Below are 20,626 nucleotides of genomic sequence, written 5' to 3'. Positions count from 1 at the left end.
ATTTTGAATGTTCTCAGTATAAGAGGTATCTGTGTTTTCCTATTTTAGTACTTCACGACTGTACTGGGTAGATGCCTTTTTTGATACAATTGAGCACAGCACCTTTGATGGTTTAGACAGAAGAAAGCTGAGCCATATACCACAGATGACGCATCCATTTGGAATTACTGTCTTCCAAAGTAAGTTTTGAAGCAACACACGTGTGTTACTTGTATCCTTCACAAGTGCTCACAGTGAACTCATTCTCATTTGGGATTCTCACAATTCCAGAAAATCTTGTTTTACTTAAAATATGAAAACTTAACAGTGTGCTATGCTATAAAAACAGAGCATTTGGTTTGTTGGCACAATATTTTTTAGAATGTGCTTTTTTTTTTAAGGAAGCACTTAGAAGGCAATATTGACAGTTTATACAGGAATAATGCCTGGCAGATTACACAGATAATTTCTGAGTTTCACAGATTCAATACATCACAGGAAGTATTAAATTATTTCTGTTATCAGCAGCTATTTATTTAACTACGGTAGCATTTCATTCTTCTCTGGTGTTTGTGAGAACCTCATCATAATTCAAATTAAAAATGATTACACATTTTAACCAAATATGTTGTTTCTGAAGGATTCCAACACTTCCCAGACATATAGTTGGGTAGCTAAGAATAATCTTGGTTATATGGGGACATGAGAATATGACTTAAGGAAAACAACATAACAGGGTTGTTTTCCAACTGGCCTTGTTTTTTTTTTTTTTTTTTAATATTTGCTTATTTTTAATGGAAAGACAGAGTTACACAGACCAGGAGAGTCAGAGTAAAAGATCTGTCTGCTGGTTCACTGCCCAAGTGACCACAACAGCCATAGCTGTCTGAGCCAAAGCCAGGAGCCAGGAGCTTCTTCTGGGTCTCCCACACAGGAAGAGGGTCCCAAGGCTTTGGGTCATCCTTTATTGCTTTCCCAGGCCACAAGCAGGGATCTGGAAGGGAAGTAAGGCAGCAGGGGCATGAACCTGTGCGCATATGGGACCCTAGCATGTGTGAGATGAGGATTTAGCCACTAAGCCATTGCATTGGACCCCATCAGTCTTTTAATAACTTCGTATTAGTGGTGAAGATTGTTGGGGCACTGCAACCATAGTGATGAAGCCAATGCGTCAGCATTGCTGCTCTCAGATCCGCTCTTGGGCTGAGACATTCTGTCATGAGCTGAGTGGCTGGGTTGAGAATTTAGTCTGGCACCATGAAACAGATAGTTTGTTCAGTCTTAAATCATTATTTAGCTTGTGCATTGCACAGGAGCACAAGACCAAGAGGATGTGGAAATTAGTTCATTTGGAGGGATGACATTTTCTATTGGGATACTAAAGTCCTGTGTATATGCTGGTTGTTTCTCTGTTTGAAATCTCCTGCTTTTAATGATTAGCATGGTGTTTATTAAACATTTATTAGAGAGGTAGAGGCAGAGACAGACAGGCAGACACACACACACAGCCCCCTATCTGCTGGTTCATTCCAAAAAATGACCTTGAGGGGCCTGGCACAATGTCTCAATGGCTAATTTTTTTATTTTGCAAGAGCCCAGAATCCCATAAGGATCTGGTTCCTGTCCTGGTTGCTCCACTTCCCACCCAGATCTCTGCTTGTGGCCTGGGAAAGCAGCAGAAAATGGCCCAAAGCCTTTGGACATTGTATCTATGTGAGAGACCTGGAAGAAGCTCCTGGCTCCTGGCTTTGGCTCAGCTCAGCTGTAGTGGTTATGGCCATTTGGGGAGTGAACCAGTGGACGGAAGATCTCTCTTTCTGTCACTCATTTTCTCTGTAAATCTGTCTTTCCCATAAAATTAAATAAATGTTTAAAAAAAAAAAAACAAAAATGCCCTTGAAGACTGAGGTTAGGCAGGGGCCAACGTTCAGAACTGAGACCCCCACTCTTTCCTCATCCAAGTTTCCCATTGAGTAGCAAGCACCCAGATACCTGAACCATCATCACTGCTTCTCAGGGTCCCTGTTAGCAGGAAGCTGGAGTCGGGATCAGGGCCAGATATGGGGCATGGGCATCTTAACTTCACGGTCAAATGCTTTAGGAAATAAACACAATAAATCAAAGACATTCTCACTTATGTAGAATGTTGAAGGAATAATCTGTGAACGTGTTGTGTATCACAACCTGTTGTCTGCTTATTTGAAGAGGATTGTGTGGTATTTTAAAACATATTTTAACATTCTTGTGAGATTTTTGATGAGATGAGATGATTATAAATATTCATCCTTTATCCCTTCCCCTGTGTATTACTCCCGTTTTAAAAAAGATGCCAGACACATACCATTTGCTATCACATAGGAATATTTGAAGAATGTCAGATTTTCTCAGCCTGCATTGAATAAATAAAAAGGCAATCTTGGAACCTTTATGTTTTATTGGTATGAAAAAAAAATCTGAGTACCTACTCAGGAGAGTAAACAGAGATTTCCCCAAATTAGCAGTTACTTTTTCCAGCACCACTTTTTATTGTGAATTTCTTCTGGAACGTTCTTTGATTACGCAACACCATGAAGATAATCTTCATTTTACTCAAAATGCTACTTGTTGTTCTTTTTTTTTTCTCTTCTCCTTCTCTTCCTCCTCCTTCTTCTACTTCTTCTTATCCTTCCTCTTCCTTTTCTTCTTTTTAACATCTGGCAATCAATTAATTAAAATAATTGGTTGGCTTAGGCATCTGCCATGGTGACTTCAACTTCCACTCCTGGCTCAATGGTGATGGAATTGATCTGGTTAACCATTTCAGAAGGTCTGTGCAGATCAATGAACTGCTTGTGGAGTCTCACCTGGGACCAACCCCAGATCCTAGAACCTCCCCCACATCTGATGTATCACACAGACCCGAAGGATATATTGAACTTCTTATCTATTCAAGTATATTATGAGATGAGCAGTGGGACTGAGATTACCAGTCAGTAAACGTAAGATTTAGTGAGTCTCAATGACTAATTAGTCACAATTAGACCACAGATAATGACCACTGGGCTACTGATAAAATTTGTGGCATTCTAAGCATTTTCTGGTTAACTGGAATTTCTAGCCAAACTGCAGCATTGTTAAACAGAAAATCCACTTACATTCAGATTTTTATTTTAGAAACTGTTGAAATCTGTATGTTTACTCTCCTCCCTCCATTATTTAGTATAAATGAACATGATTCAGTTTTGCTTGCTTAGAATCTTATATTGCCTCTCTGTTAGCATACTGAATGAACGTCATGGAACATCAAGGTGGTTGTAGATACATTCACACTTGTGTTGACTCTTTTTTGCTGATATTTAAACATATATAACGAGCATCTCTCTTTGGATTGGTACTTTTTTTCTCAACAGAATTTTATTCGAGTCAAATGTAAAAAAGTGATTGAAGTGTTTTCATTAAGACATCTGATATGAAATGTTTGACCTGCCAGGGATCTTAGATGTGTGTTAGTCTGTTCCTTCACTTTATAAGTGTCTGCTTAAGAGCACTCAGCAGGGTGGTGCTTCAGCTGGAACTAAAGCTCTGTCTTAGGAAGCCTCGTCTCATGCTCTGGAGAAGAATTACGAGGTTTTTGATTTTTATCTATCACATTCTAAACCTAATGGCTACTAAATGCCATATTAAATGTATAAAACTCTATTCATGCCTGCCTGAACCTGAACCTTTACAGTTATTAACACACAGACTTGCAAGGAGCGTTTCTAGACAGTAACAGGTGTGTTGGTAAATGGTTACAGAATTGTTTCACAGAGTCTTATGATCCAAGAATATTAGAAGCTCATGATATTTTCCTGGAATGTATTTATAAGTGAATTATGACTGAAAATCCTCATTACTCTTGTTTCTTCCTAGATTATGTATTTGTTACTGACTGGGCACTCAAAGGTATTATTCAAGTCAGGAAAACAGATGGTAGAGATATGACAATTGTTCGAAGTGGCATCAATAATATAATGCATGTGAAATCATATGATGTCAGCATCCAGATAGGTGAGTGAGATTGCCAAGTATTTTTAAAGTCAATTTGCTTATTTTTGGAGATAGTGGCTCCTTTTCTCTGTAAGCCTTTATTTAATGTGGACCATGATAGTTTTAACTCCATAGTTTAACAGTGTAAGACTTTAAATCTCTATTCAGCTCTGCTTACTCTGAATATATTGGAAAAACACATTTTTAGCACTTTTTGATATCTAAACAAAATGTTTTATTTTGGGGTTGTCTTTCAAGAGGAAGTTACTTTTTGACATTGGAGCTGAAGAATGTTCTTTGTGTTTTGTTTTCCGTCACAAATCCAATCTGTGATCACATATAGTGAAAGTGCACACAGAAGATTACTCTGGGGCTTTGTCTTTCTCTAGGCTCTAACTTCTGCAATCAATCCACGCACCCTAATGGCGACTGCAGCCATTTCTGCTTCCCGGTGCCCAATTTCCAGCGGGTGTGTGGCTGCCCTTACGGGATGAGGCTGGCTTCCAATCACTTGACCTGTGAGGGAGACCCAGTCAACGAACCACCCACACAGCAGTGTGGCGCTTTCTCCTTCTCCTGTGACAATGGCAAATGTATTCCCAGCTACTACCGCTGTGATGGGTTTAATGACTGTCATGATAACAGTGATGAGCATCTATGTGGAACATCTAGTAAGTAGTTTTGAACTGGAAATATATCCTTGGATGAACAGGATAGAGTAGTGGATTACAAACAGTAAATATGCAAAAGCTTTGGTTAACTATTTTGGAAAAGATGTCTTTGAGATAATCAGCTTCTGTTGGTAAGCTAAGTAATCTGTATCATTCATACCCTAATGTGCCAGATGGTTTTCTAGCACTGATTTAGATTCTGTTTAATACAATTTCTTTTTGATTTTGGCTGTTTGAACCATGGCAAAATCACTACATCTTGATGGGCTCCTCAAAAAGTTGAATCATAGTAATCATCTTTAGGATCTAGGTGAGCCATGTCACAAGAACAGGCGTTAGCAATTGCAGATCTCATGCGCTACAGCTCCCCTTCTCTGTGCTGGAGAAAATGATGTTGCGTGAATGAAGAGCTTTCAAATTCTTTTGATGGTAGTTGAGTCCACAGGGTTTAGGCCTAATCTGTGATATTGTAGAAGGCAAAACTTTTTCATTAAAAATTTTAAAGCTGCAGAGTCAAGCACCAGAAATCTTTATCAAGGTGAGATCAATGGTATTTATTGTCTATGTTTTTTAAAGGAGAGAAAGAAGAGTGACAGATTTAAAAAAAAAAAAATAGAAGTGCCTACTTGCCCACTTCCCCAAAATTTCAACAATGCTAAGGCTTTTGTGTATTATCTTCCCATTGTAAAGACTGCAGATTTTTACCTGAGTCACTGCTCTATTTGAAAACGTGTGCATTCTTAAGGCTTCCTCAGAATGAGTTTGAAATTGAGATGGGAGAAAAGTACAGCTGAGAAGATAGGGATGTGCCTGAGAGTCAGCCAGCTAGAGCTTGAATTTTGGGCAAATTCTTGAATCTTTTAAATCCTACAGTTTACTTATCTGCAAAATTCAGGCAATTCTGTGGACTTTGCAGTATTCTTAGAAAGAACCTGCTATGTGAGAAATTCAAAGTAAGTATCAGCTATTGCTGCTGTAGCTGATACCACATCAGGCACATTTCTCCTTATTTTGTGTAATGCCTTCAATGAAAAAAGAATTGGATCTTTCCAAGGTGAGAAAATGTTAAAAAAGGTGTAGAAATACTTGTCTTCATGAACAGTTTAATGTCATTGTAGATATTACCTGCTCCCCCTCGGCATTCACCTGTGGCGATGGAGAGTGTATCCCTGCACACTGGCGCTGTGATAGGCGTAATGACTGTTTAGATGGCAGTGATGAGCATAACTGTTCCACCCAAACTCCCACCTCCTGCCCAGCGTACTCCTACACCTGTGATAACAACGCGTGTATTCCCAGGAACTGGGTCTGTGATACAGACAACGACTGTGGGGATGGATCTGATGAAAAGAACTGCCGTGAGTCCTGAACTGGTTCCTTTTGGTTGGGTAGCCTAGTGAACACATTTGAGAAATGAATGCATCTTGCACTCTTTCCTCTAAGGCTCACATGTCTTCATGGCATCTCAGTCCCTACTATTCCATCTGTCAATCTCCGTATATCAGTGGGCTCTGAGAACAAAGACATGAAGCTAGAGTCTTCTTAGAAATATTGAAATCTATGGAAGCAAATAAGGATTGTCTCTGATGCCTACTATTCAGATAGAAAACTGGACAAAACAAAATAATCATCACCCAGATATTTGAAACAAGTTATTTTAAAACATCAAGTAAACATATCCAAATATTGTGCTGTTAGTTTTTATTTTTATTTGATGCAGGCAAAAGGGAAACAGAATAAAGATGCATAAGCAATTGAAATCTCCATTAATCTCACCCACCTGATTTTCATCTTTGCAGTGCTGTTTTTCTTTAGGATATTTATTTCCATGTCTGCAATGATAGTTTCAGATAGACTAAAACTCTTTGTACTGTGTTTCAGTCATGCTTGAGTGACTTGGGAAGTCATTTTCCTTCTCGAATGAATGAGCTTTGAAATCCCTTTTAGCTTTTACATCCAATGAGTATGCATTTAATAGAACTTCTGTGCTATGATTAGTGCAGCCAACACATCTGACTCCAAAGCTGTAACTTAACCACAAGGTAGGACCCTGGGCTTTAGAGTTGTTCTGTGTAGACTTGGATTAAACCTAGTTATCACGCTCTGTCTGCATACTGTTGCTCCTAGGCATGTAAGTTGTGCTGTCACGTTGCTTAGTTGGCTTCATCGTTTAGCTTTGAACTAGAGACCTGGACTTAATGGTAGTCAAGAGGTGTGCTTCCATTGCAAGTATATGATGCCTGCTTTCTAAATGTAGTCTAATTTTAAATATAGAATCACAGTTTCTGATTCTTCCCTGTAATCTTTTTATTCCTGAGTCCAAAACATATCCTAATTTTGAATTCTCTTTGTGGGGGACTTAGAGTATACAACTGAAATAAGTCATGTAGGTACTTAGTGTTTTCTTGTCTGGCTCTGGCATACAATGAACAAAAGCTTACTTGGTTTTGTTTTGCTGTGATACCAGAATCGACAGGCACATGCCGACCTACTCAGTTTCATTGTCCTGACCATCGGTGTCTTGACCCATCTTTTGTCTGTGATGGGGACAAGGACTGTGTTGATGGGTCTGATGAGGCTGGTTGTGGTAAGAGGCTTGCTTTATTTCTATTCATATGTTTAGGAAAATCTCATTTTTCTTCCCGAGCTAATTTGTAAATGATTTTTTCTTTCATTCTCAGTGTTTAACTGCACAAGTTCTCAATTCAAGTGTGCTGATGGGAATGGCTGCATTAGCAACATAAATCGTTGTGATGGTGTTTTTCATTGCAATGACCACTCAGATGAGGCTGGCTGTCGTAAGTATATCCTACACCCAAGATGGTTTAGACACAAAGATAGTTTATCTTTACCAATACTGCTATTATTGCAAATTTTCTTTAATGGAGAAAATGGGGTAGTGTGAGGCAGCTTGAAGACATCCTGAATTATCATACTAAAGACAAAATAAAATTATCTAGACATTATGAAATAATGATTTGTAATTAGTGAATGAAATGACTGTACAAATTAATACTTCAAATAACCTTTTGGGAAGGATAAATATGTCTTAGATATTTTCTGTTTATAGTTTTGATTTTTTTCCCTAGTGTATTGATCAGTGATTTTCTTACTTTCGAGGTTTCGTTATATACAATGATATTCTATTCTTTTCTTTTAAACCTCACAGGGTTAAAACAGTCTAGAAGTGGTATGGAGCTGTATTTGGTATTGCTTTAGTGAATTATTTCTTCTAGCTGTTTTTTTTTGTTAAATATAGCAGATGTTACGTATGGGCTTTGTCTCATGATCATGTAAGAGAGAGTGTAAAAGTTAAGGCACAATTAAAACAGCATAAACAGGTACAAGGATGAACTTATACGGATGAAATTCTGTGAGGGTTTTGAGGATAGAAGTTCTTTGCTGTCAGAAATTCTTTCTTGGAAAGGATGGGATCTTGTGCTTTTCATAGCCTGGAGACCTGTGTGGCATGGTTTGCTATTGCCCACTTCTTGTGTTAAATCCATTTTAGACATGTAAAACATAACCAATCAGCTGGTTATTAGGACAGTTGTGTTTGGGACCCTACAAACTAGATTTTCACTAAATCCTGTCCTGATTTAGAAAGGAAATGCATAAATCTTTGTATAAAAAGGAAGATCAGATTCTGATGGCTTAATGGTTTGCTCAGCAACCAAGAATTTAGAATCACTTACTTTCCTGTTTAACATTGCAACTGTGGAGTTCTGTGATGATCTGTGATGGAATGCCAGCTTCCATTGTTGCCTTGGCATCTCTGGGAAGGAGTTTGTATTTACCCATAAAATGGGGAAGCAATTGCTACTGACCTTACAAGATCATTTGATGAATAGTGGAAAATTGGAAACTAATTAAGGATTTAATGCTTGCATTAGTTTAATTAATGTGTGCTGGTTTCACAGAATATAGTTCATTCACAAACCCATTTCTCTCATGTTTCTCTTGTAGCAACCAGGCCTGCTGGCATGTGTCATTCAGATGAATTTCAATGCCAGGCAGATGGTTACTGCATCCCAGATGTGTGGGAGTGTGATGGCCATTCTGATTGTGCTGATGGATCTGATGAACACCATGGCTGTGTGCCCAAGACTTGTACTGTATCTGAATTCCGCTGTCACAATGGAAACTGTATCCCCCAAAGCTGGCTGTGTGATGGGGACAATGATTGCAGGGACATGAGTGATGAGAAGGACTGTCCTACTCAACCATTTCACTGTCTCAGTTGGCAGTGGCAGTGTCCTGGCTATAACATCTGTGTGAATCTGAGCGCACTATGTGATAACGTCTTTGATTGCCCCAATGGGACAGATGAGTCCCCACTTTGCAGTAAGTTGTCTGACCACAGTTTCCTGTCCATACATTCATTTTGAGCAATACCCAAGTGTATATCACCGTTGTCACTATCACTGTGTAGCTGTTTTAGGAAGGGATTTTAGTTTCTCCATGAGTTCATATCTGTGTAGCAACCATAATTGAATACAAATAAATCTCTACTGGATAATATTTCTCATTAAATCTTTTGCGCTTGATTATGTGTTTTTACTTCTCTTTGTGTCAGTATTTCAAGAAATGAGACCAAATGAAACCCTTAGATTTTCAAATTAAATTTGGTTCTGTTGGTATTACGCTCATGAATTTCTCTAACTTGAATAATTTCTAATTTCAATCAGAACCTGCCACAGAACAAATAAAGTCTGGGGATTTGTGTTTGCTGTGATTAAAATGCTATGATTGGCATGTAATCCTAATTACTGTCCTTTCTCTCTTTCCTCTTTAATCAATGTTCACTCTCAGATGAACCCCAGCCAGGTATGATTACAAAGTTAATTTAGATTCTTATAATTTTGTATGTGTTGTTTTGTGCTGAGTACGTCCCACTTATTTTGATGTCCTTTCCTAGTGCATGTTCCATATTATAACTGTCATGAATGAGTTAGAGTACACAAGGAAATGGAGGGTATTTGCATCCCCAGGCATTTTAACTATCTTTAGGTGGCTTCAGACATTGCCATTTTGACTTCATGAATAAGGAATCACAGCGTATTAGTTGATCTGTGCCCTCCAAGGTTACCATTACCTTTCCCTTCATTTTATCCACATTTGTAGGTCTTCCAACCTTCTCTCTTAAATCTTGAAGTCCTATCTCCCATTTCTGTATAGATAGAATTTCAGTGGAAACAAGTGGGAAGCATATTACATTTCTTTGCATGATTTATCAAAGACATGTTTATTTCTTGATGTCAACAATATTTCCTCAAGTTTTTTCAGAACACTAAGTAGAGTTATTCCGTGGTGGAGGAAGTGGTCCAAGTCCAGTGGATCTGAACAATTGTCAATTTTTAGGCAAATCAGAGTAGCTTACTGAAGAGCCTGTGGAATTCATTCAAGTGAATATTGCTCTTGCTGGGCATCACGTTGAAGGTGGCTTGGAACTGTATGGCAAATATGGTTATCTGAGAAAATGAAATAAGCAAAGATTCCTGACTTCTTCCTTCCTAATCTTCTTTATTCTAGGCCAGGCAAGCTGCTCAGATTTCAACGGTGGCTGTACTCACCAGTGCATTCAAGGGCCCTTTGGAGCTACTTGCCTATGTCCGGTGGGATATCAACTTGCTAATGATTCTAAGACCTGCGAAGACATCAATGAATGTGATATTCCGGGATTCTGTAGCCAGCACTGTTTCAATATGAGAGGTTCTTTCCGGTGTTCATGTGATAAAGAATATGTATTAGAAAGTGATGGGAGGACGTGCAAAGCTATAGGTAATTGTTGAACTTAAAGTGAGCCAACGCCAGCCAGTTTAATAGCATATCCTAGAGCTCAAGATCAAATGTTGCATGTAGGTATTTGGCAAAGTGTAGGGGTCAGATTGACTTGAATCCTGGGAGATTTTGTGATCTCCTTAAACTTTATTCCTAGTGAGGCTTAAGTGTGATAATACATATAATGACCTTGTTGTATTTGAAAAACAGGGGAAAAAATACAGGTAGATGGCGATTTTTTATTGTTATCTAAGATGACATCAAATGGTTTTTGTCATGCTTAAAATTATTTTCACAATATGTTTAAACATTCTTGCATGTGTTTTATAAGTTGAATTCATGCAACATTAAGTCAGTCATTATAACATCAAAGTGACTGTACTATGTTTTAGGATACTGATTTGGGTGCTTGATAAGTGACCTATAAAGGAAGTTGAAACAAAATAGAAAATCTTTGACAAATAGGAGTCTGGATGACATAGTCCTGGGGATAGAGTTGGTCTTTTATCTTCATCAGAAGATATTCCTGTACATACAGGGATCCAGTGCTATTGCTCCTTTGGCTACTTTCTTTCAGACTGTAGGAAAAGTAAAGTGGAGGGCAAATGACTTCTTTGAAGGATATCATTTGGTGTTGGATACATCATTTCTACTTACATCCCAATGGTCAGGACTAAATTGTGTGATTACTGCAAGTGGCAGTGGAGGCAGAGAAATGTCTCTAGCGGGGTGATCTTGCGCCAGATTAAAAAAAAAACTAGCAGATTTTATTACTAAAAGGAAAAAAAGATGAGAGTTACAATTTTCTACTACTCAGTTAAGACATGATTCCTGCTGTCATGAAGGCAATGGTTAGCAAATGTAAGTTAAACACAAGGAAGAATGTAAATGTACTTCACTCCAGACTGTATTTAGACACTCACTGAGATATAATTTTTAAAGATTTATTTATTATTTTTATCACAATGTTAGATATACAGAGAGGAGGAGAGACAGAGAGGAAGATCTTCCGTCTGATGATTCACTCCCCAAGTGACCACGACGGCCGATGCTGTGCTGATCCAGAGCCAGGAGCCAGGAACTTCCTCTAGGTCTCCCACGTGGGTGCTGGGTCCCAAGGCTTTGGGCTGTCCTCTACTGCTTTCCCAGGCCACAAGCAGGGAGCTGAATGGGAAATGGGGCTTTCGGGACTAGAACCGGCACCCATATGGGATCCCTGCCTTCAAGGCTAGGACTTTAGCCACTAGGCCACTGCGTCGGGCGTGGGATATAATTTAAGGAAAAATATTTTAGAAAAAGTCTAGAACATTAATTAGTTCACTCTGAAGACTAAGAAGGTAGCAATTAAAATCACTCTTATGGGGCTTCCCAACTCCTGCCATTAATTGAAGTCATATCTTTCTGTTAACAAAGGTAATTGCATTTAATGTTCAAGGGATGCTTTAAATATGTTTCATTCTAGAATTATTGACATTTCTGTGCCCTCCTTGAGGTGTTTTTTTTTTTTTGACAGCATCTGAAAATCTGCTATTACTTGTGGCAAGTCAGAGTCAAATTGTTGCTGACAACATCACCTCCGGCATCCACAACATTTATTCATTAGTCCATGATGGTTCTAACATTGTAGCTGTCGATTTTGATTCAGTCAGTGGTCGGATCTTTTGGTCCGATGCAAATCAGGGTAAAACTTGGAGTGCATTTCAAAATGGAACAGACAGAAGAGTGGTAAGTACATGTTGCTGGGTTTTGGCATAACTAGTTCTCCCACCTTGGATACATTTGCTGTTACTTACCAGCTAGTGAAGTCCCTATCTCCTGCTGAATGGCTTCCATAATCCCTTCGAAGGACACCTCGTACCCAAGATGCTTGAGGGGACAGCGCTTCCAATCTAAGGGTTCCTTTCTCAAGGCAGAAATCTGAATCAGATTCTCAGTTTCAGGTCACAGGGTGTACAGACCTTCCAGTGTCTCTGAGATCCCTTTTTCAGTGTGTTTGAATGAGAGAGAGTGGAGGAAATTGTGGGAGAGTTAGGGGCTTGTGTTCTTCACTTTAATTTAGTTAAAATTTCTCAGTCCATCTTCTAGAGCTCCAGTTTGTTGACTTCTGCTACTTAGGTTTCTTCTGCTTCTTAGAACTTTATTTTGTAATCATTGAAGCTTAATCAAGAATAGTATTATCCTCATTATACAAACATTGCAGTTTCATAAAGTGGCCAACTTTAATGAATGGATAGAGCCTTTGTTTAAGTGCAAAAACTTTGAAACCAAATACACTTATGCACTGACGCAGTAGAATATTCAGTGCTATGAAACCTTGTTATTTTATCTTAGAAGAACTAGCTACATGGGAAGACAATTTTCTAATCCTCAGGTTCAGAGAGCAGATTATATGATTTGAGATGATCGTATACTTTCCACATTTGCATTTATTTATTCTCTTCAGAATTCACCCCTTATCTTTTGTTTTTAGGTAATTGACAGTGGTGTTGCCATGACTCAGTCGGTTGCAGTAGATTGGATAGGATGTAATCTCTACTGGACAGACTATGCTCTTGAAACAATTGAGGTCTCAAGAATTGATGGGAGCCACAGGACTGTGCTGATTAGTAAAAATGTATCCAATCCCAGAGGACTAGCATTAGATCCCAGAATGAGGTAAGATCTCCTGTTTCTGTCTCAGTTTCACAGTATTTAGTGGAACTCCCTGATTATATGAGAAATAACATTTTTGCCTTGCTGATTATAAAGCAAAGAGAACTTCTGTGTGTTTAGAAATCTTTGAGGATCTCCTTCCTTGAGTTTACTTAGATTCTATAACTTAGTTCTTTTCTGCAGAATGGTGAATAGTCAAGGGAATGCTGGCTTCCTAGATATTGGAAAGCATTAATTATGCACCAGGGAAATCTATAATCAGTCTGAGAAGGAATAGATTGACTCAATTCTCTAAAACATTACAGAGTAGACCAAAGAGGAAAGGTTTTTTTCTCTCCCTCCAGATCAACTACTTGTGGACTGTTTTTAACCATGACTTGGCGCTGAGACATGTCAGAGTCATAATGTGCTGCATGTTTTATGAACACTGTAAAAACATCCAGATATCTTGTGCTTGCATTTTGATTACAGCTTTATTTTGTGACACTCGAGGAAATAACAAACTTTGTGCAGAGAGATTCTGATCTGGAGATGATTTATTTGAAGCAGACACCGAGCTGCACGTTGTATCATTACATTGACAGTGATTCTTCATAGATATGCTTTCTACTTGCTTACCAGTTTCTTTTCACAGTGACCACCTGATGTTCTGGTCTGACTGGGGCCATCACCCGCGTATTGAGCGAGCCAGCATGGATGGTAGTATGCGCACCATCATTGTCCAGAACAAGATTGCCTTGCCCTGTGGCTTGACCATTGACTACCCCAACAGATTGCTCTACTTCATGGATTCCTACCTCGACTACATAGATGTCTGTGATTATTATGGACACCATCGGAGGCAGGTGGTAGCCAGTGATTTGGTAAGTTGATAGGGAGGGAAAACCAGTTAAAACTACTGGCTACATAAATCACAGTTTACCAAGAAAATGGAGAAGCTAATTTTTGTGTCATAGTCATTATCAGGTTAATTCAGGAAATTTCAACAACAGTGAGAGACAATCCATTTTCTGTTACACAGAGGAAGATAAATATTTTCTATTCCAGTTTGTAGTCAGATTGCATCATGTCCAGAAAGGATTAATAGCTCATGTGACTTTAGATGCTATTTCTTCTACAGTTACATCTGGCACAAAGTAATAATTCAGACCTATACTTTGTAAGTAAATCATAGGATGTAATTTATTCAGTGTTTTTTAAAACCCGGTTGTTTGTGTTAAATTTATTTTCAATGTAAATGGGAGAATACAGAAAATATACTTTATCAAGGAATTGTTAGTGACTTTAAGATTGCCATTGTTAATAATTCTTATAGATTGAAGATTTCCTGCTTTTGGGAAAAATGTACCCAGGTTGAAACAGATGGAAATGAATCAATGAGCAGAAATGTTACTGCATGAGGAGTGGTGATAGTGGGGGTGGATAGGTAGATTCTCTGATTACATCTGGCTTTTAGTAGGTAATCTGGTAGAGCACCTTGCTTTCTGGGCTTCTATTTGTAAAATGGGTGTCCAGTGGAAAATTAGAGGAAATATGGAGAATAAATGAGAGGAGTGTGTGAAAATATCATACTGGTGCAGTATCTTTTTTTTCCCGTCTCTTGCACAATGACTTCTCTGGGCACTTGTTGAAACTTGGTGCAAAACAAACCATCTTTCTGAGTGGGACTTCTAGTTAGCTCACCTGGGCCTTGATTTCTGGCTGAGGTTCCACTGCTCTCTTTGGCCTCATAGGTTCTACGATATCCCTATGCCCTCTCCCTCTTTGAAGATACTATGTACTGGACTGATACCACTACTCATCAGGTGATGAAAGCCAACAAGTGGCATGGGGCAAACCAGTCAGTTGTGATGTTCAATGTGCACCAACCCCTTGGCATTGTTGTGGTTCATCCTTCGAAGCAACCAGAATGTAAGTGATAGAAATAAATGTCCTACCCAGGGATAGTCAGAAATCACTTCTCAGAATGCTAAACATGTACCGGGATGGACTCCCTTGTTTTGGGCCGTAAATTTGCCTTTTCTTTTTACTAACCATCTCATCCCATACTTCCCAATGATTGCTGTTGCATTTGGTTGTAGTTACCATGAAAATCCAAGCCTTGTTTGTCACACAGCCCATATGAATTCTGTCATTTATGTTTAGTAGTTTGCTTCTGCCCTCTGTGAACTTTCTCAGTCTCAGTTTCCTTAGCTGATAAATATTGACCAGACAGTATGAGGAATCTTCAAAAAAAAAGATCTGTTACTAAAAATCTATACATATTCTGCACCAAATCAAGGCCTTTTAATTTTTTTTCATGAGAAAACTTCTTAGTAGTATAGTTTAAGGCAGCTGATATTTTTAAGATCTCATTTATTGCAGCACCATTGTCTTGTAGAGGTTTTGGTGTAGTCACTCCGTGTCTTATGCCATGTGTAGCACAGCTGGCTAAGTGAGTTCAATTTATTTATTTATGTGAAAGGCAGAGTACTAAAGACGGAGACAGACAGAGGTCTTTCATTTGCTGATTTAGATTCCAAATGTCTATAATTGCTAGGCCTGCATCAGGTTGAGGCCTGAACTCAATTCAGCCTGCCCACATGGGTGTTGGAGACTCAAACTACCTGAGCCATCACCTTCTGCCTCCCAGAGTGTGTGTAAGTATGAAGCTGGAGTCACAAGCAGAGCTGGGACTTGAACCCAGGTACTGTGATAATGGGATGCAGGCATCCTTGCTGGCACCTCTGCATCTCAAATGCTCACCCCAGGTTAGGTGGTTAAAGGCTTTGGCCTTGGAAACGTCTTTTTTTTTCAACACTTATTTTTCTTGGAAAGGCAGATTTTTAAAAAAAGATTTTACTTATTTTTATTAGAAAGGGAGATTTACAGAGAGAAGGAGAGACAGAAAGATCTTCCATTTGCTGGTTCACTCCCCAAGTGGCTGCAACAGTCAAAGCTGCTCTGATTCCGAGCTAGAAATTCTTCCTGGTCTCCTAAACAGGTACAAGGTCATAAGAATCTAGGCCATCCTGTACTGCTTTCCCAGACCACAATCAGGGAGCTGGATGGGAAGTGGAGCAGTCAGCATCACGAAGCCACCACAATATGGGATCCTGGCACGTGCAAGATGAGGATTTAGCCACAAGGCCATTGTGCAGGGCCTGAAAGTGCTCTTTCTGTGGGGAAGGGGAAACAAGTTACTTAATGGCCAAACTATCTTTTCTCCCTGAAACTTCTCTGGCTTCCTATCCCACTTCCTCTTGCAACACTAGATTTCAGTAAGGTACATAGACAAACCAGGCTACTTCTTCTTGTCACTATACTTTTACACAGGCTCCTCACTCCGTGTGTTTTCTCTCCTCTGAGTGCCTACCTGAGTTGCTCCTTTGAGTCATTTAGGATTTTACCCAAGTGTATCTTTCTTTTTTTTATGGTCTTTGTAAATAATCTTTATTGAGTTTTAATATTAAAATAATGCTGTCTTCATAAAATTGTATGAATATAATCCTATTTTGATAACAAGAGTGATTGAAATGACATTTAAATTGTTTTAATTTTTGAAATGAGGCTGGAAATGTCAGGAAGCCAAGTGGTTCTGATGTCTTCTTTTTTTTTTAATTATATTTCATTTTATGATATTGCTTCATGGGCTCTGGGGTTCCCCCAATCCCTCCCCGTACCCTTCCCCCATGGTGGATTACTCCACCTTATTGCAATATTACAGTTCAAATCCAGTCATGATTCTTTCATTGCAAGCATGTACCATGCATAGAGTCCAGCATCTTATTGTCCAGATAAATTCAACAGTTTCTTGGGGATACCATCTCTGGTTTGAAAGCAGAGCTGGCAGAATATCAACCCGACCAATTAAAAGCCACTTCTTTCTCACAGAAATTCTTGACCACCATTCCTGACATAGCCACTTCTGTAGATTTTTTTGGTTCTTGAGCTACACATTATGAAATTAAACATGAACAATTTATGAATTTAGTTGTATCTCTTTTTGCTAGAATGTATACTGCATGTTTGGTGTGTATTGAATACTTTGGTGAATAGATGCCTTTATAAGCAAGTATAGTCTATGTAATAAGAAGAACTGGGATCCAGGAAACATATCATGAGCTCTGGATGCAAATAGGCTCCCTCTTTTCTTGGACCCTGATGACACAGCGAGGTCATCAGTGGAAAAATAAAAGACATTGAGTAAATGTCAAGGTCACATGGCAAACACACAACTTGATTCCATTAGATGCAAATGAGATGTCCTAAGTCAACAAAGGACAGATTATTTAGTATCATATTTCTACTGCTAGGGTTTGTATTATTCAGTGACTGTTCATAATCTGGTTATAGATTGGATTGATCTGTGACCTTGGGCTAGTCACTCTTCCCTTTTGTGCCTCTTCTTAATTTTATACTGAAAGCACAATGATGACAAGTGTTTTAGACAACAGAGTGATTTAGGTGCTTGTGTCCCCAGACACTGGGGACCTCTGGTACAATGCCAGTGTACACTAGTGTGGAGCTTTTCCACTCATGACTGCTTTCTTCCCTTCTCTTTCCATATACAGCCGTGAATCCGTGTGCCTCTGCCCACTGCAGCCACCTATGCCTGCTTTCCTCACAAGGACCCAACTTTTACTCCTGTGTTTGTCCTTCGGGGTGGAATCTCTCTCATGATTCTGTGAATTGCGTGAGAGGTACAGTATGTCTTTAAGTGTCATCTAAAGGTGCATCTTGCCATAGCATGTGACCAAGCAGTGTCAAGTCTGATCCCATTTGCCCCTGAATGAGGGCAGTGTTTCTTTTGGGGCAATAGTATTAGCAGAATGTGTTCTATGGAGTGATTTAATTTGGACCCCTGTTGTATTAATGGTATCTAAATATGGAGTTAATGTTGTCTGTGTATATGATTTGGGCAACAGGCATTGCTGAATTTGATGTACAGCTTCATTTTTCAAGTCTGTTGTTTTCATTTTTATTGTCATAGTCAATATCCCAATTTCAGTACCTTTACAGGCACTATCTGGTACTTTAAAAATGAGAGCTGGCTGATAGGAAATATTTTCACTATTTGAGCAATGTAATCTTCATCTCATCCTGGAGAGATTTTAGCTGATTAAGTACTGTGGGCAGGATTATACCAACTAGTTAAGGGAGTTAGAAGGGAAAAATTGATGCAGATAATCCACAAAAGATATTTCCCTGGTGTGTGTACTCATAGATGATAAATTCTTTTTAAAAACAATTCTGTTTCTTATCAATCTAAGTTACTTGCTACCCAAATTTCTTTCATTGGAAAGAATATATTTTGATATTGGTAAGAACTGCTGTAGGTAAGCTAAAATGAAATGGTCAAAGCTGAAACATTCCTAAATTAAGAGAAAATAAGAGTCCTAGTCAAGTTGAAACTACATACTGCATCATGGACGTTTATAGTATTTACAGACTTTACAGCTGTAGCCCCACTGAAAATAAAATGCTATCAACATGTGATATTATATTCTGATACTTCCATGATGAAAGATTTTAATTATTGCTGATGCTTACAGAAGGATTGGTGTTCACTATTTTTCTTCACAGACTTATTACACATCTAATCCTTGTTGACATTGTTTAATTTAATGTGTCCTCAGTGTCTTTTAGGAGAAGTTTAATCTGGCATTTTGAATACAAAGCAATCTTTCACTCCACAAAGACTGTTGGACTGTGCATGGGGGTTGCTGTAATCAATATTACTATCTGATGCTGACTGATAAGTGTAAATTCTAAATAATACCTTTTCTTGTTTCATAAATAATTCCAGTAATGGTTTTCCCATGGGATAACTTTCACCGAAGTGAAACTTTTTCAGTATTTGCCATTGTGTCTGAGATCCTTCTGAGTAGCAGAATGTCTGTATCTGCTAACTGAAAAGAAGATAGCACATCTGGGTCCTCTATAAGACATTTAGACAACTTTTTACTTTTTATAGGTGAAAACACTTTACTTGAATTAATTGCTCAATAACTTTTAAAATAATATTTGCCCAGTGTCTGGAAAATCTTTGGAAGTGCTCATGCTATACTCTTGCATGGTTAAGATACTATCTAATTCAAGTATATTTATTATTTTCCATGATGCAGCTTTGGTAGGCATAGGCATTCTTCCCTGATCTTGTCCTGTGGATGCTAAGTTCCTTTTCAGGGTTATCTCCAGCTGGTCCATAGATACATGCTCATTGCATGTGGCACTCTAGCATTGTGTCATTGTATAGGTGAATAGTGTCATTGAATAGCGTCATTGAATAGTGTCATTGTATAGGTGTTGAGTGAATGCCGTGCTCTCCAGTACTCCACTTTGGTCCTTTCCCAGTTCTGTGTTTTTTTTTTTTTTCACTAATTTTCTTCTTAAAGTGGTGGCTAGAGACATAACATTGCTTTGCTTTTTTTTTTCCATTCCAGTGCAGTGCAGTGCTTCTCTTGCACCATCCTGTATCACTGGCCCTCCCACTGGTCTCTTCCTTTCTTAGGCTTCTCTGTGTTATCCTCATCTGGTTCTCACACTTTGAGCCCTGTTACCCACAATGTACACTAATGGTAAATGAACCTGCTCAAGCATGCCAGCAGTGATCAGAGAAAGTTCTGGGATACTCCCCCAGTGAGGGACAGGGAGGAGTGGTGCTTGATGGAAGAGCTCTTTGGAGGAGTCAAGAAGGCCCACAATTGATCGGTGGGAAATGCCAGGCTTTTAGCTGCTAAGAATTATCCCAGTAAAACAAGAAGAAGATTCCCTAATTAAAAGTTTACTGGCAGACATCACATAGATCCTGCAAATCTCATTTTAGCTCAGGAGAATTAGGCACTGATTGGGCTTCATACTTTGTCTTAATACATGACGTACCTCAGATATGTATTGTAACAACACAGAACTTAAAAGTTTTCTTTATTTTAGGGAGAAATTTTAGAATCTCACTCTTTAATTTTATTCATTGGAATCAGGATGAAATTTAAAAAAGTTTTGAAAAAAATCTAGGAAGGAGGCTACATGAATTAAACTTTAAAGAGGGTACTCTGGTATGTTGAGGTTGTACTATATAGTTATTATTGAGAATTTGCCAAGATTTTTATATATCCACGTATGTATCCATGCATTCATTTAGTCAGCAAATATTTTATTGGGAATACAGTTTAGTGCAAAACGGACACAAATGTCACCCTCTGGGAGATAGCATCAAGTGGGGGAAGACATTAGTCAGGTAATTAATGGATTAGAGATTACCATTTATTTTCTAATTCTCTAATAAATGTTTGACAATACTTGCAGTATGCCTTTAATTTTTGAACATACTTTAACCTTGTAAGTTGCCATTCACCAAAAACAGTTTGAAAGTTTTCCTTTACTTTTTTCTTTTGCAAAGTTTAACTCATCTCCCTGAGTTGTTTGATATTAATGAGGTTTGTCCATGTGTAGCCATGAAAGAATTTGATTGTGAAGCTTATCAAACTTGAACAGTTTCTCAGTGTAACTAAGGAATAAATGAGGAGAAGGTAAATAATATTCATCTGCTTAGA

The 20,626-nt window shown here is 38.5% G+C and overlaps 1 protein-coding gene across 1 annotated transcript in view; it reads left to right on the top strand.

Annotated features, from left to right (window-relative positions):
* LRP2 (LDL receptor related protein 2) overlaps positions 1-20,626 on the top strand; it is a 204,196-nt gene that overhangs the window by 96,742 nt on the left and 86,828 nt on the right. The window contains exons 19-31 of the mRNA XM_058664591.1: positions 49-179; positions 3,871-4,008; positions 4,377-4,658; positions 5,777-6,016; positions 7,126-7,245; positions 7,340-7,456; positions 8,625-9,002; positions 10,191-10,439; positions 11,953-12,164; positions 12,910-13,094; positions 13,726-13,954; positions 14,825-15,002; positions 17,645-17,773. Coding sequence (XP_058520574.1) covers positions 49-179; positions 3,871-4,008; positions 4,377-4,658; positions 5,777-6,016; positions 7,126-7,245; positions 7,340-7,456; positions 8,625-9,002; positions 10,191-10,439; positions 11,953-12,164; positions 12,910-13,094; positions 13,726-13,954; positions 14,825-15,002; positions 17,645-17,773 — 2,588 coding nt within the window. The remainder of the gene's footprint in view (positions 1-48; positions 180-3,870; positions 4,009-4,376; positions 4,659-5,776; positions 6,017-7,125; positions 7,246-7,339; positions 7,457-8,624; positions 9,003-10,190; positions 10,440-11,952; positions 12,165-12,909; positions 13,095-13,725; positions 13,955-14,824; positions 15,003-17,644; positions 17,774-20,626) is intronic.

Source organism: Ochotona princeps, chromosome 5, assembly GCF_030435755.1.
Source record: "Ochotona princeps isolate mOchPri1 chromosome 5, mOchPri1.hap1, whole genome shotgun sequence".
NCBI classification, from domain to species: Eukaryota; Metazoa; Chordata; class Mammalia; order Lagomorpha; family Ochotonidae; genus Ochotona; species Ochotona princeps.
This window is presented reverse-complemented; position numbering and strand designations above follow the sequence as displayed.